Below are 25,097 nucleotides of genomic sequence, written 5' to 3' on the forward strand. Positions count from 1 at the left end.
GCACAGATCTATTACGATGAACAAATAATGGCTTCTGTAACTTATCTGAGACAGGCCAAATGTTGGATTACAGCTTTCTAAGAAAAGGTAATCAATAGAAAGGAAAAGACTTCTCTTGCCCTCTCCTATAAATAGATTTTTCTATATGATTAATAAATTCATAACCTTCTCTGATGTCCAGACAGAAAGTCTGAACCCTTGGTTTCTTAACAGCATCTCAGTCCACTGTTTTATTGCCCACTGCCTTTCAAATGCCAAATTATTAAGAACCACCACAGAGTAGGAAACTTTATCCAATATATTTTCTTTCAGCAACGTGTCAGTCCAAATTTTTGTTTCACAGCTTGAGATTGACAAGGGTTAAAATATTGCAAAAAGTGATTTTAATCAAGTTCTAAGAATAACAAACATATCCAAAATATGAGATCTACTTCTTACTGGAGATGTCATAAACTTGATATGTTAATAAAAATGTAACTTTTGTTTTAAAAGGCACTTAAGGATTTTAAAGATAATAAGGAAAAGTGGGGTTGCTTTAAAAATACATAATTTTTTTAAAAAGACTTTGCTCTTTAAAAAAAAACACACAACAGCTATCAGTAAAAATGATCCTTTGAAAAACCTTTCAGAAAGTTAACAGAGGTCAGTATTTTCAGGCCTTTCTGAAAATTCTATCCTAAATTTGAACACTCACATGCCAAATCATCTCAATATATTATTTAGCCACAAGAGCTATCTGCATGATCTATATGTTAGTAGATTGTGACCTACCATGTATCCTACCATTGCCCTTAGCAAAGTTTAAAGACTTCTTCAAACCTTTGATGCCCTCCCTTCCAACTTAACTGACCCATCCCTGACCAAAAGAGTAATCTAATTTGGATTCTTTTTCAAAAAACACAACACCCAAACCTTGTCCTCTGTAGTACATATTATATTATTTAAGGCACCACTTCTGAAATGTCATTACAGACATTCCAGCTATTGTAAAAACTGGTAGCCAAAACAAATGAAGTCAATAGAAAGGCTCAAATGGAGCAGAATACAAACTAAATTAACAGGTAGTCCAAAGGTAATCCTTCCATTACCTTGAACAATACATTGGCTTAGAACCCACCTAGAATTTCTGCACAAACAAGGGTGAAGATGATTTTAGCCTATTGTCCAGCCCACAGCAGCCCAAAAGGCTCCCTAGGGAAGGGAGGACTGAGAAAAGTCACACACACACACACACAAATTCTAGATGAGATCCAAGTCACTAAGCAGATTAATATAATAGAAATTTAAGTCAAAAGACTTAGAAAATGGATCTCTTATACGTATCAGGAAACTAGACAAATTTGCTAATTCTCTACCATAACATGGTCTTCCATACCATCTTAAATAAGAGTCATGTTACACACCATCTTCCAACTAGAGACTTGTGCACGTTCACATTCTTCTAACATTCATAAGGTCACTTCCTCGAAAACAGCACTTAAAAATAAAAACTGCAACATTTTCCTCCAGCATTTCTCCTAAACAATCTTTTTATCTGTTGTGTGATTGATTATATTACAATAAAACCTCTGAGAAAAACATAGTAATGAGTCAAGTGCCTTCTCAAAAATCATCTCAAAAACTTTACCACACCAAAGCTGCAAAGATAGTAAATTGAGTGCTATTTGCAAAATGTGCCTTCTTTCAGAATTCACAGTGATAACCTGCTTGCAGGAGTATGTACATAGATTCTCTAAAATGTCATCTCCATTTTCATCCTTGGGGGCATACAGCAAAGTTGTTTTAATTGTTTTGCATAGACTGGAAATATTTCAGTGACAACTCTATGTCAGTCTAAATTCAACCAAGCCTGATGAAAATGAAAGTCAGCTGCAGTATATCACCCTTTAGTACAGATATGCTAGCTACCGTAAGAGACAAACAAATTTATAATATTATATTTTAGCAAAATAATAGTGGATTGTATATATCATGGAATGTCCTCCAACTAATTAAACTTATCTATTATACCTTTTGGGGGAGCATCTAGAGTTAAGTTTGAAATCCAGCCATAGGAACAAATCAGGTCAGAAACTATCTTTATTCAATGTCCATTTTAAATCCTGATTTTAGACAGCATAGGTGAATGTGCCAAATTAATCAAAATCTTAATGGCTTGTATGTGTTTTTTCTGCTTTGTCTTCTTGGACAAGATTCTTCAGATTATTATGAAAATCAAGAGTGAAATTCTCTCCAGTGGCTTGAGCAAAGGGATTGCTAAAAAAGAGATTTATGTCTAATGGGGCTGCAGTTTCAGAATCCCATGAGTCATCAGTACTGCTAGAATCTTCTGTAGCGGTAGGTGGATAGCTCAATTGTTCCAGCTGGTCAATAATGTCAGTGAACTGAAAGGCTGAGCTGGATTCAGAGCGAACTGAATATGCTGGAAAGTTCACCATGGAACTAGCTTCAGAATGATTAGCTGAACTGTACGTGTGCAAAAATGATGTACCATTTAATGCCAAATTGTTGAGAGAGCTACTTTCAGAACGGTTGTTTATTAATGAACTAGTTTCAGAAGGACTTAGAAGACTCTGCATTCTGCTTGCCTGAGCTTTAACTTCAAATAATTCTGAAGTATCTGATGGTTGCTCATTCCCATTGAAATCACTTTCTCCTTCAAATCCAAACTCATCTTCCATGTTCATATCTACTGCTTCTATGGAATACCTGTCAGGACTTGACTGAGAAGATACCATGTTTTGTTGAAGATTTTCTTTAGTTAAAGCAGGAGAGCCTGAGAGATGTCTAGAGAGAGCCTGAGAGAGATCCGATTCCTGTAAATCTAAACCATCATACAAATAAGAAAATGCTTCAGATCCTCCAGCAAAAAAGGAAATTTCTGCTGGATCATCATCAATGAACTCCTCAGAAACCTGCAGCTGGGAACTAACCAGTTTTGCAAATGGGACACCTCTACCCTGGAGCTGATGCTCTCCAGCTGCTATGGGCACACCCATGGTAATGTCATCCTCATCATTGTCATTTTTACAATTTATCCTATTTACTTTGTCACACTTCTCTACTGCTACAACTAAATCATAGCCACTCTCAACCCCTGGACAAGTCGGGCTGTAGTTTCCTGCAATATTACAAAACCCAACACCTTGGAATGTCTGGAGTACTGGTGATCCAGGTTGCTGTGCCACTTTCTTCCCAGTTTCTTCTGATGGCCCACTATTTCCTTCTGATGTTGAGCTTCTTGTATTTGATATTCTGGATTCCACAAAGAAAGGGTTGTTCTCTGTGAAAGTGGGCACACTTGGAGTATTTGTGGATAATATATTATCCGAATGGAAGGAGGCATATGTACATGCATTAGGCACTGGGGCTTTTAATCCTTCTGTAAAAGAGACACTCTGAAAGGGAAAAAAAGAGAGATTGTTACTAGAGAAACTATTTTAGCACACATCTAAACATGTGCTTGAATTGTCAAGTAAATTTGTATTATGTGAGTAAATTGAGATATTTTATTGAGAGGATCATAACATATGCTTTGTAAAAAACAAATCTAAAATTTAAAATGTCTAGTATAACCCAATAGGGAGTATATTGAGATTTATTGTCACCACTGGGTAAATCCACAGCTAAATACATTATGGCAACTACTTCAAGCAAATGCATCTAAGTATCCATTCAAATGGCTAAGACTACTTGGAATCACATTTAGATAAGTAGGCAACAAGTTCAGCAGCAAATCTGGTTATACCATCCATTCCCAAGCACAGAGTTTTCACACAGTAAGCCTCCTTTCACCACTTTCCCTTATGTTAATTAAAATAATCTCTATAAGCAGAAACACTGCATACTCTTAGAATCATAATGTTTGAGGGGACCTCCAGGGTTATCTAATCCAAACCCCTGTACAATGCAGGAAATTGGGTCACCCACCCATGACCCAAGTTCTATGTCCAGAAAATGGCAAAAAAAACCCTCCAGGATCCCTGGCCAACTGGCCTGGAGAAAAATTGCTTCCCAATTCCAAAGTGGCAATCAGCATTTCCCATGGAATGTAAGAAAGGGCAATGAGAACTAAGAACTGGTGCAGCCCTTCCCACCCTCCTTCTCATAATCTGCCTAAATTCACAAAATCAGCATTGCTGTCAGATGGTCATCCAGTCTCTGTTTAAAAACCTCCAAAGCCCTTATTTCTATTCCATTTTACCATTTAAATAGTTTAATTCTGGAAGTCCAGAATTACAGTCCAGTTGATTAAGAGTATCAAAATACATTATTATAGTTCATTAAAAACCAATATGTATTAATTGCAATGGGTACTGGATTCATACACTGTAGTAAAGTCAAGCTTAAAAAAACCCATCCACTTTACCCTACCACATATTTTCAAAAGTCAGTTTTCAATTCATCCAAGACCATATTACTTTTTTTTAAAAACTGACTTGAATTTCTTATTCCTGTATCACAGGGGTCACCAATGTGGTGTCTTTGGGTGCCATGGTGCCTACTGAAATGTTTCCTGCCACCCAGTAGGTGGTTTTTTTAAAGAAAGCAGGTGGGACCAGATGGGGCTTTAGTCTAGCAGGGCTTCTCATGGCCCTAGAGATCTGATTGGCCATGAAGACTGTTAGAAGTACTGCTTTGGGAACAGCTGACACCACAAGGATCTTCACTCCATAACTGAAGGGAAGCTGTTTGTTTTAAAACATTATGCAAAAAAGCATCCTGTTAAACAGCTCTTCTGCTTGAAATGCTGCGTTACTATTAGAATTATGCATAACTTCACTCCCTGACATTCTTTTTTTGGCTCTGCCTCCTGTGATGGCTATTTTGTGATTGTGCCTTCCACCCTCTATCAGAATTCCAAAGATGCCTGCAAACTCAAAAAGGTTTGAGACCCCTACTGTATTCATTGGTAACTCACGTTAGTAGATAAGGAGTGAAGTTCTTTTAAACATCTTAACATAAAACATGACAAGATGGATGGTATTAGCCACTTTAAGTTCTCTTATTTGTTAATTAAAGGAATGTTTTCCTCTCTGTGGTATATTATGGGCCAACAGTAAATCTACTAAGAGGCACTTGATGTCACTGTATGAGTTCATACACATATTAGTGATAGGTATATGTGCACAGATGTGTTCCAGGCAGTGGCCAAAGACCTGTCTACCTTAGGGACCGTCTCTCCCCACATGTTCCCCAGAGGGTACTCAGATCCAGAATGAAAATCTATTAGTGATTCCTGGGCCGAGGGAGGCAAGATTGACATCTACCAGAGAGAGGGCCTTCTCGATTGCTGCCCCCTATTGGTGGAACCAGCTACCGGAGGAAGTTAGGGCCTTGCGAGACCTCACTCAGTTCCACAAGGCCTGTAAGATGACACTATTCCGGCTAGCCTTCAACTAATTAATAAATACTGTATGCCATCAGAAATGAAATAACATCAAATGATATTAGCACCTGTTTTAATGTTTTAATTGTAATTTAATTATGCATTTATGCATTCTTTATGTATATTGTGATTGTATGGGCGGCTTCAGTGGGGAGGGGGGGTTGTAAATCTAATTAAACCTAAACAGTGGAGGAAAAAATTAACATAAAGGTCTAAAAGAAGCACAAAGAAAAGATTCTGATAGTTGACATGTAAAATGTAGCTTCAAAATATGTTCCTAATATAATAGGGAATCAAAAATAAATATTAGCCAATTGCAATACGTTAAAGGATAGTTATTCACTATTCAGAAGCATCCATGAATAATGTTAAACTAGAGAGAGAGAGACAGTCTGGAATGATCACCCACTGGTTTTTGTGCTGTGGTCTACATAAACCAGCCAGCGGACATTGTCAGGAGACAATAACATGTATTACATGCAGGTAAATGATCCATTCATAGTATGGTTAATGATGCTAGGGCCAGCAATAGTGCTGTGATGTAGATGAAAGTGGATGGTGCTGGCACAAAGCTTACAGAGCATGTTTCTTTAGCCCATATCACCATAAGGAGTTCCACAGCTGCTACTGAATTGTTGTTTCAGATTACTGTGTACCCGTGACTTTTAAAGATATGTATGAAAGCCATGTGCCAATTTTGAATTCCAGAATGAGGAGCTGACAATTCACATCATTACTAGTGATGTGCGCAATTCATAGAATTAACAATGATGTCAATAGTTATTATAATAGTCAATTAATAGAGTGAAATCTGAGTTACTTAAAGCAACAAAAAGCTTTGTTCAACTAGTAAGCCCAGTCCATAATAAACAAGACTCTCCATATGAAACATTACAAAACAATTATATCTTGGTCAGGATCCAAATAATTGCACATTTAGCTCCATGTACCCATGAGAGATATGAACTTGTTTCTCTCAAAGAGTAGTACTCTATGCTTCACAGGATACCTGTTCTAGAACTAAGGACAGAGACATACATAGTTTGGAATATAGCATAAGGCTTTACCATTAAGACAAAAAAGCCAAAAATTCCGTTGGGCATTCTATCAAGACCTTGGAATATGCCTAAAGTAGCTCTTTGGATTCCAACCTTCAAATATTGTTTTATCATATGAATGTTGTTACCCAAGACTAGAGAAGAACACAAACCAAATTACAAACTGAAATTCATCACAAATGGGTCCAGTTCATGGTTCACAAACTTTGGTTCATGCCACTCCACCCATATGCGCCCCATGAATCTTCAAAGTGGAATTGTGTAGTGTGTGTCGGCAGACATGCTAGCGCCAGCAGCAGGGCTTGGAGAAGGCATTTAAAGTCACTGCAGGATCCCTTTAAAAGGTTTTTGCAAGCTGTGCTGCCGCCACCACGGCATAACTCACACAGTGAGCTGAGACAGCATTTAAATGTTCCTTTTAAATGCCTTTTGAAAGTTATTTTTGGGTTCACACTCTTCCTCTTATACAGTGCAGAGATTGAAGGCATCCTGGTTTAGGAATGCAACTGCAAATTGTTAAGGTTTCCAGGTTGGCTGCATCTCCACTTAGCTTAATGTCCAAGTGGAGTAGAAAGGGGAAAGTGAGGAAGCAGACTTCAGGTTTGTTCACATCATGAATGAACTGTAATTTGTCCATGACACCTAAAAGAAACCTGTAAGGTATTTCAAGCTCAAGCCCTTTATGGTTGGGGACCTGCCTATCTACAGGACTGCCTTTCTCCACGTGTTCCCTAGAGAGCACTGCGTTCAGGGACACAAAACCTACTGTCCATCCCTGGACCAAAGGAGGCCAAGCTATGCTCCACACAGGCTACAGCCTTCTCAATGGCACCACCAGAAACGTGGAATGTCCTCTCGGAGGCCATAAGGGCCCTGCGGGATCTCTCTACTTTTCACACAGGCTGCAAAACTGAACTGTTCCGACAGGCCTTTAACACCTAAACCGGGAGAGGACTGCCACCCCAACATCACTAAAGAGCTACGATTACTATTCGATTACCATCAGGAAAGAAGAGCCCGCCTATACTGAAGTGTATTTTATTGGTTTTAAATTGTAAATATAAACGTCTGAACTGACTGTTAGCCGCCCTGAGTTCGCTTGCAGAAAGGACGGGATAGAAATTTAAGGTAATAATAAATAAATAAAATTTAATTGTAAGCACTCATTTATTAGTACCAGAAGAATAAAATTAACATGTGCAACAATCAGTAACAATGAACTGTTAAAAGAAGCAGACATTTCTGTTCATGCTTCAGAACCTAATAGTTAACTTCCATAATCTTTCTGATCATGGTGTTTAAAAGGTTCATTTCAAGACCAACCTGTTTGGGTGCATCAGGATTCAAGGTGTAAGCAGACATTCTAGTTTTGCTATGTCTCCTGTAAACAGAGATTATGCTGAGAATACCTGAAAAACAATTCTTTATGCTTCATTACATTTCAACCAACCTAAAGATCTTGGATAAGATGCTATCAGCCTAATCTTCTTTAAAGGTCAGATGCAAGTATTTATAGATTCTAAAGATTAATAATAGTAAGTAGGTAAGCCTTCGAACTTTGTCACACAATCAGCGATTATCAGGGAACTCCTAAAATACTTTCTGGGGAGTAAGCCCCATTGGAGACACCCAAGTATACATCCTTAGGATTGCTCTCTCCATCTATTAAAATCACATTATTATTACAAATCAGAAGATGAAAACTAATCAAGACAGCAAACATACAAATAAACTGAACAGCTGTCTAGGTACAATGAATACTTTAAACAGGTTAACATAGAATAGGCTGGGCTTTATGTTGTTTTAGCATTTAACCAAATAACCAACATGTTCAAGGTCTGGAAAATGTATACAATCTGTTGATCATGAAGCTCAGATCAATCAAAACAGCTTATCTTTAAGCTAAAACTGGACAGTATCAGAGTTTTGGTCTTATTGACATCTACAAAGAGTACTGCTTAATTTGAGCCTGGTAGACTCAAGGGTCAAGCTACCTGGGTTTCAAAAGAATCATCCAAAGATATGCTCTTTAGGCAGAAGAGCTGCTGACAGAATGTCAACTGCTCACTGGAATGTGGAAAGAGAGAAGAAAGAAACAGCAAGAAAGTAAGTCTGAGAACATGAAAATTCCTGACTAGGAAAGAGCAGAAAGTCAGTAAGTTAACACCTCCATGGACATCAGCCATTTTACACTAGCTTTACTTATGGTGTACTGAGAGGAGTATACCTCAATAATAGAGATGGGCCAAGTTTCAGTCCCTAGCACCTCAAGTAAAATAGACTTTGGGTAGCAGGACTCATAAAAATCTCTGCTTGACAGCTTGGAGAGCTACTGCTAATCAAAATAGACTGTACTGAACCAGATGAGTCAATAACCTGACTAATGCACTTTAACGTGTCTTCAACTTTAATTTTTCCATCCAAGGTGAGAAAAAAGCCACATACCTTTTTGCATAACAGATATGGGAACTAAGAGATTCACTTATGCAATTAACTAAATAATAAGAGTATCTCAATATGATCTCCATAATAATGGAAATTATTAGGGAGATTTATAGCACAGGAACATATAGTAGCTGCTTCCAGATGGTATGACCTCTGGAACAAGATTCATGTTCAACAAAACTTCAATCCTTGTCCTGAGTTTAAGACACATAAAATATTTGTGGGAGGAGGAGGAGGAGGGATTTATACCCTGTCCTTTGCTCAGAGTCTCAGAGCAGCTTACAATTTCCTTCCCTTCCTCTCCCCACAACAGACACCCTCTGAGATAGGTGGGGCTGAGAGAGCTCAGAGAACTGCTCTTGAGATAACAGCTCTGCAAGAATTGTGGCTGATCCAAGGTCACCCAGCAGCTATATGTGAAAGACTGGAGAATCAAACCTGGTTCTCCAATGATTGGAGTCTGCACACTTAAGCACTACACCAAACTGGCTCCTACTCAAATCCACTCCTAATCTCAAATTTTAAAAAGGTTTAATTAACCACGCTGAATCTGGATAATATAGATGTAAAGCTAAATTTTAAAAAGCCACAATATCTGAAAAGGAACACTAATTTTAATGTATGATGGTTTAAGATTTCTTGAAAAATATGGGTAATCTGCACAGAAATGATTTAGTTCAAATAAATAGGATTCTTCTAAAGGAACATTTAAAGTTACATTGATTGAAAAGTTACCTTTCATAAGGAATCTTTTTCAACCCACTTTCTTTAACAAAATCCACCAACTGTTTCTGTGTACGCCCACTGCAAAGCAATAAGCATAAATATTATAACAAATCTTCACAAGTAGTACGTAATATTCTTGGCTCTGAGCAAATAATTATTTTACTCAAAGAATAAGATCTTAAATCTTTAATTTAAAAGGAATTACTTGAAAAGTTTTTCTTTTGGATTCCATTTTCTCGGATCAAAGTGAGCTGGGTCATATCATACCTGTATCTGAAAGATGATCCTCTGCTAAAGAAGACTGCTTTTGCCTTTGGTTTTGGCTGATCAAATAATCTGAAGAAAGTGTGATATTCAACACAGATTTTCCAGAAGTTCTTGCACTCATCCCTGCTGCCCAAAAGAAACTCCAAAGTATCCTGATAGGGACCCTAAAATTGAAAACACAAATGGTGCTCAAATAAGGCTAAATAGAGTAATGAGTGTAGTTCCATGCAGCTCCTGATAGAGTAATGTTCCATGCAGCTACCGTACAGTACTCAGAAATTACATGGCAAGAAAGAAAACTGAGCATTTTATATTGAATTTTGCTACAGTTCAGCTATGGAACAATAGTTGCTAGTTTGAATGTACCTGAAGAGATTAATGTGTTCACTTTAATGCTGACAAAATTTACAAAGAAATCAATACATGAGCAGAATACCAGAGGAATGAAAGAAATGCTATCCTTACAAGTAAATTCACAAAAGTTACTGACAGAGTAATTTTTACTAGCACAACTGTCTCATGTACACCTATACTAGTTGCTTACGCTGTATTGGTGGCTTGAAGGAAGGAAAAAAACCAAACACTTCCAGTTTACAAAAGCTTCCCACTTAGTTGTCTGGAGATAATTCTTACCCATCACAGCCAATCAGGTAAATGACTATGTACAAGCCTGACTTGCATCAAACATACACATGCTGAAATATGTAGTATGTTCCTGTTTTGCAGTCATAAAGCAAACAGTATTTCACTTGTCACTGACAGATTTGTAGATCATATTATCACTGTTTCAATCGTACTAAATACTGAGCTATAATTCTTTCCACATATATGAATTCAACTGGTATATGAACTGAGAGCCATCTTTTAAAGGCAACTGGTGGATTTTCAAAATGCTAACTAAGTTATGATAAGCAACACAACATGTTAAGAATAGAATACCACAAGAGGGGACCTGCAACCAATATTCCCTCTAAGCTGCAGGGTCTTGTGAGCAAAAATTCTGTGAGCTACTGGCATTAAAGTTGTGAGCTACTGCATAAATTAGTATGCTCTGGGGCCATCCTTCCTGAGCTAAGACAAAAATGTGTGAGCTGGAGACTAAAAATCTGTGAGCTAGCTCATGTTAACTTAGCTTATGCTGAGTGATGTGTTGTGTTTCAGTTTACAAACATACAAAACACCTTTTATATTCTTGTAATCTGAGGCTAGATTCAGCTCCCAGTTTCGAAAGATAGTCTTGGAACTTCCCACCACAGTTGTCTGTCTAGCTTCTAGAACACATAACAATGCCACGTGCCAAGCCCCTGCAGAGGGAGGAAGGGTGGGAGGAAGGAGGGAGGGAGCAAATAGATGGGGAAAGAGGAAGGAACGAAGCCCCCTGGGCTTCCCTATATCTTCCCTTCCCACCTAGGCCAGCCAGCAACCTCCCTCTCCAACAGATCCTAAACGTGGCCTGAACAACCCCTGGCCCCACCACTGCTGCTACGCACCCCGGACTCCCCAATCCTTCCCACCCAGACCAGCCAGCAGCCTTCCCAACCCCCCACAGATCCTGCATGTGGCTTGGGCAACCCCCAGCCCTGCCGCTGCCACAACACACCCCAGACCTTCCCAAACTTCCATTCCCACCCAGGCCAGCCGATAGCCTCCCCCTGCTCCTACACATGGCCTGAGCAACCCCTGCCCACCCACAGTCCTTCATGGTGATGATGGCAGCCACTGTAGCCTTCCTGCAGAAGGCCAGGCTCCATCCTCCCGCCACAGCCACCAGCAGAGGAGAGGCAGCCAATGGTAAGTCAGTTCTCTGTGAATGCACAGAGCAAGAAGTTTCAGGGTTTTTTTTGGGGGGGGGGGGATTTAAGTATCTCTCATATAACTTTTTAAAGCATGTAAGATTTTTCTGCACACCTGGGGAGTGCCCAAGTGTGCAGGAAAATCTCTCTACCCCCCATGTGTCCCTTATCTACAGAAATAAGTATCCACACATGGGGGCATGTTGAGAATTAGATATATATTCCTTTGAGTAGAGTCAATGTTCTTGAAAAGATTTTCTGTAAAGCATTTCTATCCTGCCTTTCCTCATGGTTCAAGGCAGTTTATAATTCCCTCTAAGCTGTGTTAGGGGTGCTGGCAAACAAATTTTTAAAAGTCTGCTTACAGATTTCTGCTTCAGCCCATTGGAATCATTCTGCCCCCCCCCCCCGGTCCAATCTTTTTGAAACTTTGGGAGGTTTTTGAGAAGAGGTACCAGCAGCTATGCTGCACAAAAAGCCCCCCAGAACCCCAGATACCCTCAGTAGGGCCCACTGACTTATGGTCTCCATAGGCTACAATGGAGCCGGAAAAATGGATTTTGTTTTGTGCACTCCTATTTATGCTTTTCAGTATGATTTATAAGCTGCCTTGTTATAGAGAAAAGTAGATATTTTGAATAAATAAGTAGTTTTGGCAGGTTGATAACATTTAAGCAGCTTCCTGGTTTTTAGGTTACGTAGGGTTCCGGCAGTGATTGTTCCTCCTCAGAAAACATACTTCATCTGTAATGCTGTTTGTTATTTTTTACTTTAAAAAAACCCACAATAGACTGCAAGAGCACCCCCCCCCCCCCCATTCCCCAAGTGCTGGTATGTTTTCTGAGGCTCAGTGCAGGATGACAGTGTCAAGTCTACCAATATAGTGGACTGGGGCAGGTAGATCTATTCTCTGGAGGTCAGGTCTACTAATACAGTGGAAAGGGGTTGGTAGACCTGTTCTCCAGATGCCACATCTACCAATATAGTGGAACAGGATGGTTGAGATTTGACTTGATTCTGTTTTCATAATATTTATATTATTCTTAAAATATAGTTTAAATATAATTTAAAATAATTTATTCTGAGATTTTTACAAGGTTATGGAAGTAATCTAAGAAACTGACTTTTGTGAAAGTCAAATGCAGACTCACTCACAACTTGAATGCTACTAGCTTTTTTGCTCATGAGGCAGAATTTCTGATCACAACACTGTGGAGTTTAGAGGGAACACTGAAAGTCTGTACATTAAAAAAAATCATGTACAGAGTAAACTGGGAGCGTAACACAAGGTCATCTAACCCCTTCCCAAACAATATTCGGTTTACATATGCCTCCTACATTATCATGAAAACCTACGGGTTCTGGAAATAAATGGTTCACATGAGTAAAATAATATGTATTTCAGCTAATGTCAAACAAGTTTCAAACACTGCTGTGGGAATACTTACATGCACTTCTGGGTGCAGCTTGATAAGGAATCGTTTTCTTTTAAAACTTATTTTTCGGACTTTGGACCAGTTGAAAGTATTGATTTTTGTATTACCCTATTAAACATAACATGACAAAGTTGAGAATATGTCATTTTTGATATGCAGAAATTTATTTTCTATGTTTGATCCTTTGGATTGGATATGCAGGTAAGTGCTTTATCTTCTAAATAACAAAGCCTTTAAAGAACCTTTCAAAATATCTAAGGAAATATTTATAAATCCCATTTGCTTTTGTTCACTTAAAGAAGGCAAGAAGCATCTCCAGGCACTGAGAATGTTGTTAATCCTAGATTTTAATTTGACTTTTATCTGAAAATAAATACATACGTTGTTCCTTTGCCAAATGGCACAACACTCCCAGTACAAGCCTTCTCTCAGCCTCTTTTCTGTGGAGTGAAGGAACTACAGCAAAAAAATGAAGCCTAATTTCAAGGCTAAAGTCTGTGAAAGGGACAGAATATTAGCCATTTAAGGCTGAGAAAGACAACTGCAATTATGCTGCACTGCTCTTTCATCTCAGGGGCTCTGTTTCAGGTATGTCTATGACTTGAATGCTGAGAAATTATTATACAATTGCTCTACAACATTCTTCACAGGTAGGATGGCAATCATGACAATATCCCAAACTCCACTGTAAACATCAAAGGGCCCAAAGGACCTTAAGGAATCTCCAAAGTGGCTTACAATTGCCTTTCCCTTCCTCTTCTTTGAGGCAGATGGGGCTGGGAGAGTTCAGAGAGAGCTGTGACTGAAGGGGCAGGAAATCAAATCTGGTTCTCCAGGTTAGAGTCCACCATTCTTAACCACTACACCATGCTAGCTCTTCTATTACCTATAATCATACCCATATGAACTCTTCTCCAAATTCAGAAAGCACAACTATCCTCCAGCTGCTATCTGAAAGAATTTCCCATTGGAAACATTGGTCTAGAAAGATGGTTATGGTAGCCAATGGAAAGTACTGCTCATTCAGGGACAACTGTTACTGCACTAGACAAGCAGGAAAATGGTTATTTCTATCTCTGGACTAAAGCAACCCATTTTTCAACATTACTAAAAATCCTTTATATTAAGGATTTGCCTACCTGGAATACTAGCACACCTGTGTGTGAAACAGCCAAGTTAATTTTTGTCCCCTCACGGTCAGATGCCAGATGAAATCTTATACCATACATCTCCAGCTTCCGAGCTATTTCAAGCACCTGGAAATCTGATTCTGCAGGAGTTTGGCCCCTACAATGTTTTAAAAAATAAACATACAGTAGTTATTAATTTTATCAAAAGTTGAAAATAACTGATCAGTTTCTAATTAAGTCAAGAAAGTTACACACATCAAAGAGGTCACTTAATTGCAAGGTCATTCAAGCATGAGCTCAAAAAGTAGAAACTAACAATCCTAGATAAAAATAATGCAAAAGTAAAACACAAGGCAAACTATCATGAAGTCATAATAAGGCTAAAAATTGATTATTTGCTGATATTTGGGTGCTACATAACTGAATTATTTTAAAAACTAATCCTATATGTTTCACAATTTTGGAAAAGTGAAGAATTCATCAAGGAAGCTACAAAAAGTAAAGAGGCTTCTTTTTAAAAGTGTAAGGTCTGCCCCAATTAATTGAACAGAAGAACCACAAGCTCTGGCAAAAGAAATGTAAGTCAATAATTAGGCATGTAAACAGAGATTATGAGGAGCAGGTTCCTAAAAGCATCAAGATAAACAAAGGTAAATAATAGATAAACTTGAGCTTGAAGGTAAACTGAATAATAAACTGCCTTGGTTTCAACTAAAAATTCTAGCTGAACATTTAAACTTCTCCCAACTTTTTACTCGATCCTTTACAGCTCTGGAGCAAACTCTGAATTCCTCTTATCCAGTAAAAATATTTCCACAATATATACAATTTTGATATCTTCGGATAGCGTTAAATAGACATTGCATTAAAAAAAGTGGCAAAATAGGTGTCAGTTGGAACTCTCCAAAGATCAGTGATCTCAGATCTGGTCACCTTTAGAACCTTTAGAAGTGGGCTGAAGTTGAATCCAACGAAGACAGAGGTCCTGTGCTTGGGTCGCGGTGCCCTGGGAGGGGAAATCCCCTTGCCAGTCCTTGACGGTGTGCAGCTCAAAGCGGCACACAAGGTCAAGAGCCTGGGGGTTCTTCTGGAGCCTTCATTATCAATGGAGGCACAGATAGCGGCCGCTGCCAAGTCCGCGTTCTTTCATCTTCGTCGGGCGAAGCAGTTGGCCCCCTTCCTAGAGCGCCGCGACCTAGCAACAGTGATCCATGCTACGGTCACCTCGAGACTGGATTACTGCAACGCCCTCTACATGGGGCTGCCCTTGTGCCGAATTCGGCGGCTGCAGCTGGTGCAGAACGCGGCGGCTAGGCTGTTGCTGGGGCTCCCAAGGTGGGAGCACATACAGCCGGGGCTGCGCGGACTGCACTGGTTGCCAGTGGCATACCGAGTTCGCTACAAGGTGCTGGTTATTACCTTTAAAGCCCTATATGGCCGAGGACCTACCTACCTAAGGGACCGTCTCTCCCCATATGAGCCCCAGAGGGCACTGAGGTCATCTGGGAAAAACCAGCTGAATATCCCTGGGCCAAGGGAGGCCAGACTGAAAGCCACCCGGGACCGGGCCTTCTCTATTACTGCTCCATTACTGTGGAACCAACTCCCTGAGGAGGTGAGGGCCCTACGATGTTTAGAGGGATTCCGTAGGGCCTGTAAGACCCACCTTTTCAAGTTGGCCTTCAACTAGCGGAAAACTGACAAATCTAGATATGCTGCTAGAAATGCTTTTATTCTTGAAATGTTTTTACTTCTGAAATTTATTGAAACCTGTTTATAACGCCATACTGTTATGTTAATTTTAATACTCTGTAATTGTTTTAACCATGTTTTATAAGTATAATTGATGTAATGTATGTTTTATGTTGTGAGCCGCCCTGAGCCTGCCCCGGCGGGGAGGGCGGGATAGAAATAAAAAATTATTATTATTATATTATTATTATTATCTTCTTTTGATATAAAGCTTCAGACCATTAAAAAATAACTCATGGATATTTAACCCCTCTTAAAATGTCTCCATATGCCTTCTAAGTGTTCTCTGTTGTGCTGGAAAATGTGTGGAGAAGTGGGTTCGTTTGACCATTGTTGGTGGAGCTGCAAGGTTATTACGGCACTTTGGGAACAGGTTTTCTCCATTGTGCTGGGGGAAAAACCACTGATCAAATAACTAAAAAAACTGAATATGGATATATACAAATTTGTAGAAAAGTGGTTTGCTGTATTCATTGCTTTTTTTTCTGGGGGAATGCAGCAGAACAGAGTTCTGGAACCTCTTTGTGGAAACAAAATTCTCAAAAAATATTTAAAAGTTCATGAGGGGCAGCTGTGTGTTTCTTTTTAATTTCCCTCTTGAAAGTTCTGGCACCTCTTTTTTCATAAAAAAGTCCTGTATTTTATTAGCATACTATATTGCGTTGTACTGAACCTACCTTATGAACTGTGCCTGTGTGATTCTGATCCAACTGTATTGTTTGTATCTTTTGTATTGTATAGTTTGTTTGTATAGTTGTACTCTAAGTTTCTGTTGGGAGAGTTACGGGTTTAGTATCTTGTGAGCATAATTCTGCAAATGCTGCATATCTTGTTAAAATTCAATAAAAATTGAGAGTTGGAAAAAAATATGAGAGCTTTTTGCCTTTTTATAGAGAGATGGAGAGGGGGAGAGAGAGGGGGGAGGGGGCAGAGTGGCAGAGGCAGGCTTGTCTTTGTATCTCTCCCGCATGAAGCAGCCACAGAGATATAGTTGATCTACTAACGTATAACTGACGTGTTCCTAATATGTACACTGAAATACAACAAGAGGCTTATAACCTTGACAAGAACAGTTACATCCTTGAGAAAGAATTCAATTAAATGAGTCTAAACCGGGAACTCATTGGATGGACTCTTTAATAAAATTACACTGGATGGACTCTTTTATACACTGTACTTCCTTCTTATGTTATAAATAGCTTTATAAGATTTTTGATAAGAATTTACAATGTTAGCCAGCAATATCACAGGAACTAGAGATCAAATTGCCAATATTCAATGGATTATGGAGAAAGCACGGGAGTATCAGAAAAATGTCTATTTCTGTTTCATTGACTATGCTAAAGCCTTTGATTGTGTGGGTCACAACAAACTGTGGCAAGTCCTTAAAGAGATGGGAGTACCAGATCACCTCACATGTCTCCTGAGAAACCTGTATAAGGGTCAAGAAGCAACTGTCAGAACGGGATATGGAACAACTGATTGGTTTAGAATAGGGAAAGGAGTTCGTCAAGGATGTATATTGTCACTCTGCTTATTTAATTTATATGCAGAGTACATCATGTGGAATGCTGGCCTGGATGAAGAAGAAGCCGGAATTAAGATTGCCAGGAAAAATATCAACAACCTGAGATATACAGAAAGTGGCCGAAAGTGAGGCCGAAAATGAGGAGGACCTAAAAAACCTCTTGTTGAGGGTGAAAGAGGAGAGCACAAAAGTAGGCTTGAAACTCAACATCAGGAAAACTAAGATCATGGCATCTGGCCCCATCACACCTTGACAAATAAAAGGGGAAGACATGGAAGTAGTGACATACTTCACATTTCTGGGATCCAAGATCACTGCAGATGGTGACTGTAGCCATGAAATTAAAAGACGTTTGCTCGTTGGGAGGACAGTTACAGCAAACCTGAGCAGTATAATAAAAAGTAGAGACATCACCCTGCCAACAAAAGTCCATATAGTCAAAGCGATTGTTTTCCCAGAAGTAATGTATGACTGTGAGATCTGGACCATAAGGAAGGCTGAGCGCAGAAGAATAGATGCTTTTGAGTTGTGGGGCTGGAGAAGAAAGTTCAAATCAGTCAGTTCTAAGGGAAATCAACCCAGATTGTTCCTTGGAAGGTCAGAAGCTGAAGCTGAAGCTCAAATACTTTGGTCACCAAATGAGAAGGGAGCACTCACTGGAGAAGATTCTGATGCTGGGAAAGACAGAAGGCGAAAGAAGAAGAGGATGGCAAAAGATGAGATGGCTGGACAGCGTTACTGATGCAACAAACATGAATTTGAACAGACTTCGGAGGATGGTGAAAGATAGGAGGGCCTGGCATGACTTTGTCCATGGGGTCGCAAAGAGTTGGACTCGACTGCGCGACTGAACAACAACAATATCACAGTGTTTGGTTGCCTGTTATTTCTCCATTATGAATTGTGATCCCATAATGTTTTTTCTGATTATATTTTATGACACATATGGCCTGGTCCAATAAGGTCTCATTTATGAAAGACCAAGCCCTCGTAACAAATGAGCGATACCCCTGTTCCAGAATACAGTTGCCGTGTGAAAACACCCTATGTTGGGGATTACTAGGAGAGAGACTGAAAATAAAATGGCTGATGATATAATGCTCTTGTACAGATATATAATGTGACATCATTTGGAATATTGTATACAGCTCTGGTCACCGTATCTCAAAAATGACACTGCATGGGAAAAATACAGAAGAGAGCAACTAAAATGATTAGGAGATTGGAGCACCTTCCCTATAAGGAAAGAAAATAAATAAATAAGACTGAAGAGTCTGGGACTTTTGTGTTTACGAAAGGAAGGCATGATAGAGGTTTATAACATTATGCATGGGGTGGAGACACCTGACAAAGAGAAATTTTCTCTCTCCCTCAAAATACTAGAACTCAAAAGCATCCAGTGAAGTTGATAGGCAGTAGATACAGGATGGACAAAAAGAAACACTTTATACAGAGAATTATTAAAATGTGGAAATTGCTGCCAGAGGATGTAGTGATGGCCACAGGAATAGACAGCTTTAAAAAGGATTAGATAAATTAATGGAGAATACATCTATCAATGACTACTAGCCATGTTCAGAGGCAGTCAACCTCTGAATTCCACTGCCAGGAGACAACATTAGGGAAGATCTTGGCTCTGTTGTTGGCCATCCAGAAGAACTGGGTGGCAACTATGTGAGACAGGATGCTAGACTAGACAGACTGCTGGTCTGATCCTGCAGGGCTCTTCTTATGTTCTTATGAAATAGAGATATATTTAAGGCATACAGAGATATATCTTTAACGTGCTAAGGAGGAATCTTTGAAGATGGCTTAGGAACTTGGACGCAGGCCCTCCACTGGAATTAGTGATGGAAACTAGACTGTTACGAGGGGCACAGACAAAGATTTATCCATGGAGTTTAGTCTGGAATGACACTGTTAAACAGATCATACCTAGACCAGGGGTCTTTCAAAGAAAAAGAGGTGCCGGAGCTCATGAGCACAATTCATTTGCCTATGCCACACACCCGACATCACCTGTACTAAATTATATCAGCTCAGCATCTACCTTAAAATGCTTCTTGAATTAGAATTATAATAAAACCTTACTCCCATCATACTTTCTAAATTACTTTCTCCTATGTGGCCACAGTGGCATGATGATTTCCATCTGTCTGCTTTATATGTTTTGGTTATTTTCCCATTTTTTGTGGGGGGAAATATTAGAAAGCTTGCCAAATCTTAGAAAAATTTTCACAGGGGGTTTGAATAATGGAGCCCAGAAGCAAGTATTTGGGGAGGGGGGGGGGGGTAAGAAAGAAAGAGCACAATAAAATTTAGAGGTTCCAGAGCTCCGCTCCTGTGAGTTCCTGCCAAAAATGAGGCCTGCCTAAGACTTATTTACTTCATGTATACCTCGCCTTTCTTCCCAAAGGGGACTCAAATTGGCTTACCTCATTCTCCACTTTTCACAACCACCTTAGGATATAGATTAGGCTCAGAGGTCACCCAGTAAGCTTCCATGGTAGACTGGCCCAAGGTCACCCAGTAAGCTTCCATAGTAGAGCAGGAATTTGAACCTAGATCTCTGAGATCCTAGTCCAACATTCTTGCACCACACTGGCTCTTAAGAGTTTTTTTCACTAAACAACCAGAACTCCAGAACTGCTAACTAACAGCACTCTCTTCCGACAAAAATACTTTAAAGCCTATGTCACCAACTGATAGATGCTGGTGGGTAGCCATGTTGGTCTGAAGCAGCAGAACCAATTTTGAGTCCAGTGGTAACCTTTAAAACCAACAAAGTTTTATTCTTCTGTATCTGAAGTAGTGTGTGTGCACACAAAAGCTTATACCTTGAATAAAACCTGGTTGGTCTTAAAAGGTGCCAATGGACTCAAACTTTGTTCTTATGTCACCAACTGTTTGCATTTGCTTAATAAATTTTGAACAATGCAGGGAAGAATCCATCTTGCATTCCTCATTAAGACAAAATCAAGCAGCAATTATGACTGCTCCTAATCAGGACTCTGTTTCCAAAAGAAGAGCATTTTTGAAAGACTATCTGCTGTACTAAGAAAACTCTAAAAGAAATATGTATGCATGAAGCTTAACTAAAGAAACAAAAAAAATAAAGAAAAGGACAAACTGCTTTAAACATAGTTTAAACATAGGTACTAGAATTTGTGTTTCAGCAGTTGACAGACAAACAACTGAAAATATGTTTAGCCTGTTCCTTTGGGCATATTTAAGTAGTTTTTGAAGGAAGGGTCCGCAGAGTTTTACCACACTTGGAGTTGGCCCTGGGCAGGTACAGATCCCCTCTGGGACTGACCAGAGACTATGAAATAGTGTGGTATAGTGATTAAAGCATTAGATCTGGGTTAAAATTCTTACTCAGCTGTTAAAGTGACTGAGTGACCTTTGACCAGTCACTAATCTACTGCACAGAACTCAAAAAGAAGAATCCACAAATGCTGCTTTAAGCTTCACAATGAAAAGGTGGGACAGAAACTGGGTTGTAAACCTACACCACACAACTCTAACATATAAATAGTACAAATTAATTCTTGGTGCTAGAATAGACATATTAAATGCTTGCCTAAAAATAGAGCGGTATTTTCAATTAATCTTTCAATGTAGGAACATTTCTGAAAAAGGAAAAATCATCAGTGCTGTTGAGTGATCTAAATGTTTACAAGCACAAAACAACCTCAGAGTAATTTATCCTTAGATGTGTGCAACTGACTTAATCCGCACAGAATGGCCTGACAGCAATCTGGGCTAATTTTGTTATCCATTAAGAAGATAAATCTGCTTTAGCCATCTTCATACCAGCAGACTGTCTGTTTAAAACATTTTCTCAACTAAAAATATACCACTGAAATAGATTTAAATTTATTTATTTAGTAAATTTCTATGTTGCCACTCAAGAGACCTGCTCAGTACAGTATGTGGGGTTTACTTTAAAAAATCTACCACTGGCCTGGCAGAGATAACAGTTGGAACTTTACTGCAATATTCTCTCAAGAATGAGAGTCAAATTAAGACAGCATGTAATAAATACTTTGCATATTCAATTGGCTTCAATGAACTGTCCATTTTGTCAATTTTATTATGATTTTTATAATTTTTTAAAAAATTATTTATAGGCTGCATTTGACTAAAAAGTTTCCAAGGCAGTTTTTAACATCCTCAACAAAATAATAATAGAATTAAACCTCTCAGCAGAACAACTACTAATGTTGCCTACAATCAACCTGCATACTCCCTGAAGTGCTATTTAGCTCAGGATCCAAATAAACTACCATCTGGAAAAGGCAGGTTTTAAAATCCTCTAAAAGGCTCCAACAGTCCTATGGTTACAGGGCAGCAGCTGAAAAGTCTTTCAACAGATTTCTATGTTATGGTTCCTAGAGAAAGGGCCATTGGGCTGGTTTCATGTTATGATAGACCCCTGGCACTTCCCCACTATCAGGCAGGTTTCCCCACCAAAAATTAGTTCCCAACTGGGACTAAGCACCTGGAAGTCATGGCGACTTCTGGTGACTGGCCCCTACTGGGGGCTTGGAGGATATTCAGGGAGGTAGCTGAATCCTGCCCCTGCGTCCCAATTCCTGGCATTCCAAGGAGGTCTCCAAACCAAGTACTTGTCAGAATCAACCCTGCTTAGCTTCTGAGATCTGACAAGATTGGGCCTGCCTGGGCTCCCCAGATCAGGGCACTTTGAAGCTCTACCTTGATGGAAATATCTCAGGTTACTTACAAACTTTAAACTGACGACTCTTCATGGAACAGAACCATACTGAACATATAGCACTGTTTTAGGAAGGAAGAGCTGCATAACAATTGCATAATTAGAGACACAAATTAAAATATGTTCAAGATGGAGCATAATCTACATAAATTTCTGCGAAGTATAAGGATGTTTAGACAGGCTTGGTTACTTTCCAGAATTGTATTTATTTCTATATTGCATTCTTTGATATTTACATGATAGCTGAAGAGGGCTGTAGACAAAAAAAATTCAAATGCCCACTCATCATAATGAAATCTTCAAATAAAACAGCCAGAAAAGAACTCCACAATAAAGTCTCACAAAATACATGATATTAAGATCTAGAAAGTGAACAGCGGGGTGGGGGAGAGAATGAGAGCACTGCCCCATTTCCCCCTCAGTCTTCTATACTAAAAACTGGAAATAAGAACAAAAGCTCTTTTGAAATACTTTAGAATGTTTTTGCTACTCTGAAATCTCTCCTACTAAGGAACAATCTATAATATTAGATAATTGTTATTACTGCACTTTGTAGAAATGTACAATACAAAAGGCTCTTGCCTGTTTTAGATTATTCCATCTTCTGCAGCATACAAAATAAACTGATCTGTGTTTGATAACTTACATATCAGCTCACAAAGGAGTTCCACGGAGATAAAAGTTCAAAACTGGAAGTGACTGATCTTTCTGAAACTAATCCAGTTAGAAAAAATCTAGAGGTGGTAGTATTCTGAAGGACAGTGTTTAAAGTATTTATTATTTAACCAGCATGATGTGCTTCATGTAGCTAATTTACAATTGCTATGATGCATACAATGATCATCTCAAGAAATCTAGATAGCTAAGAACTTATTGTGATTATTTGTTGTGCAAGAAGACCTAGAATTTCTCTCTCCCAGACTTGAAAGCAGTTACAAAGTAGTACAATATTGATGGACTCATCCCTCATCCCTCCCTTCAATCACCTCTGCCAGACATGTGTTACAAATTTTTTTATTATTTCATGTTGCACAGTAACCTTTGAGATGTCTGCAGCTCTCTTTCCCTCTTTCTAACACAGGACATATTTAAAAAACAACAGTTGTGTCATAATTTTTATTAGGATCAAACTATCATCAAAGAGTAAGAAAGAAAGCTTTTGAGAACCCCAGTTCTCTTCATCTAGCTCAATGCTGACTGCAATAAAGAAAGGAAAAAAGTGTTTCGAGGTGTAATGATGAAGTTGTAGTTTGTTGCTTCTAATCTTAAAATAGAATATAGGGTGTCTTGCAGACTTAAATGCAATCCTAACCAGAGTTTCATGTTTCTCAGCCCATGGCTTTTGTGCATGAAAGTCCCATGATTTCCAGCATAGCTTTTTTTGGTGGTGCTCCTTCCTTGTTTAGCAGCGAAAAAGCTGGTTGGGTCCAACCCAGTTCATTGTTCTTTAAGTTTAGATCTAAAAATTGCAAATATTTTATTTTTCCCTAAAATGTTCATTTTCACATAGGAACAATGATGCTTTCCCCCTTATACAGCTTCAGAATTTGTGGAAGTTCTCTCTTTGAAATCAACACAGATGTTTAAAGACAGAAGGCCTGAAGAGAGGGCTTTTTGAATGCCAGGTTTTTATCCAATGATGAAATAAATCAGCAGTAAGGGGCTCAATGGCTCTTACTAGGAAACTTATTACATAGCATGGATGATAATGTAAAGAAAGCCCAGCACCACAACCTCCTGCCTCTATAAAGGTGCAATCATATAAGCAATTTGGCCCAACATAGTCACCCCTCCCCTCCAGATTAAATGGGCATGATCACATCTGGCTCCCATGCACTACTTGCGCTAAAACAACTCCCACATGGATTAAACAGCAACCAGCAAATTCTGATTACTTCCCCAGCAATGCACTTCTATGGTGGATTTCTGGCCGTCTGATGGCCCAGGGTGTGCCACGGAAATGCATGAGAAGTGTGACCATTCTACTCTACCATTTCAGCATGTCCTCCCCCTCAAACCTCACTCCAACTTCTGTGGGCTTCAGTGCCCCCACAGAAACAACCAGGAGTGTGTGCATGCTTGTCTGCTTCTGCGCATGAACAGCGGGAAACTGGGGGGGGGGGGGCAACCCAGCCACAGGTCTGTGGCTGCAGCGTGTTAGCAATGTGGACAACCAACCATGGACCCACAGCACTATGATGCTGGCTTAGGGGGCACTGTCTGATTCACATAAACCGCCCCAAACTCACACAGCTTATTTAAAGCTGAGATACTGCCATGACGAACTGCTCATCTGACCACACCCTAAAAACGTCAAATGGATTCCCCTGAATCACACCAATGATTTAGTTCAGCATCCTCTTTCAAACAGTATCTAGTTAGATGTTTTAAGGAAGCAGTGCATGAAAACTAGAGCCTTTCCATACTGTGGGCTGATTCCAGCAAGCTATTCAAAACAAGCACTGCAGATCTTCTCTAATTCCCCTTCCCCCAGCCATTCCTTCTGATCAGAAGGAAGGAGCAGAAAGGGAACGAAATTACTTTGTCTTGTCAGCACAACTCTGCTGACAGAAGAGGCAGGAAGGGCAGTTTAATTCCGTTTCCCCTCTTCACCAAAGCCACCAACCCATGAGACTATTAATTCCATGCAGATCCTTCAACTCCAGGAATCAGCTGTTCTGGGTTCAAGAGGAACTGCTGGTAGGTGTGGAAAGCAGGATGAAGATCTGCAACCATAAGCAACTCTCCCTAATGGATAAGTGGATCCAACCCAGTCTGTCCCCCCAGCAACTGGTATTCAGTGGCATACTGCCTCCGACCCTGGAAGTTCCATTT

General features: G+C 39.4%; 1 protein-coding gene across 4 annotated transcripts in view; it reads right to left on the reverse strand.

The window, feature by feature from the left end:
* The window catches only part of FARP2 (FERM, ARH/RhoGEF and pleckstrin domain protein 2), a 132,708-nt gene that overhangs the window by 46,574 nt on the left and 61,037 nt on the right, over positions 1-25,097 (reverse strand). For all 4 annotated transcript variants that reach the window (XM_060242107.1, XM_060242108.1, XM_060242106.1 and 1 more), the window contains exons 8-13: positions 14,254-14,401; positions 13,127-13,222; positions 9,886-10,049; positions 9,628-9,696; positions 7,771-7,828; positions 3,146-3,398 (exon numbers count right to left, since the gene is read on the reverse strand). In XM_060242107.1, the coding sequence (XP_060098090.1) occupies positions 3,146-3,398; positions 7,771-7,828; positions 9,628-9,696; positions 9,886-10,049; positions 13,127-13,222; positions 14,254-14,401 (788 nt within the window). The remainder of the gene's footprint in view (positions 1-3,145; positions 3,399-7,770; positions 7,829-9,627; positions 9,697-9,885; positions 10,050-13,126; positions 13,223-14,253; positions 14,402-25,097) is intronic.

Source organism: Heteronotia binoei, chromosome 6 (genome assembly GCF_032191835.1).
Source record: "Heteronotia binoei isolate CCM8104 ecotype False Entrance Well chromosome 6, APGP_CSIRO_Hbin_v1, whole genome shotgun sequence".
In the NCBI taxonomy this organism is placed as follows: domain Eukaryota; kingdom Metazoa; phylum Chordata; class Lepidosauria; order Squamata; family Gekkonidae; genus Heteronotia; species Heteronotia binoei.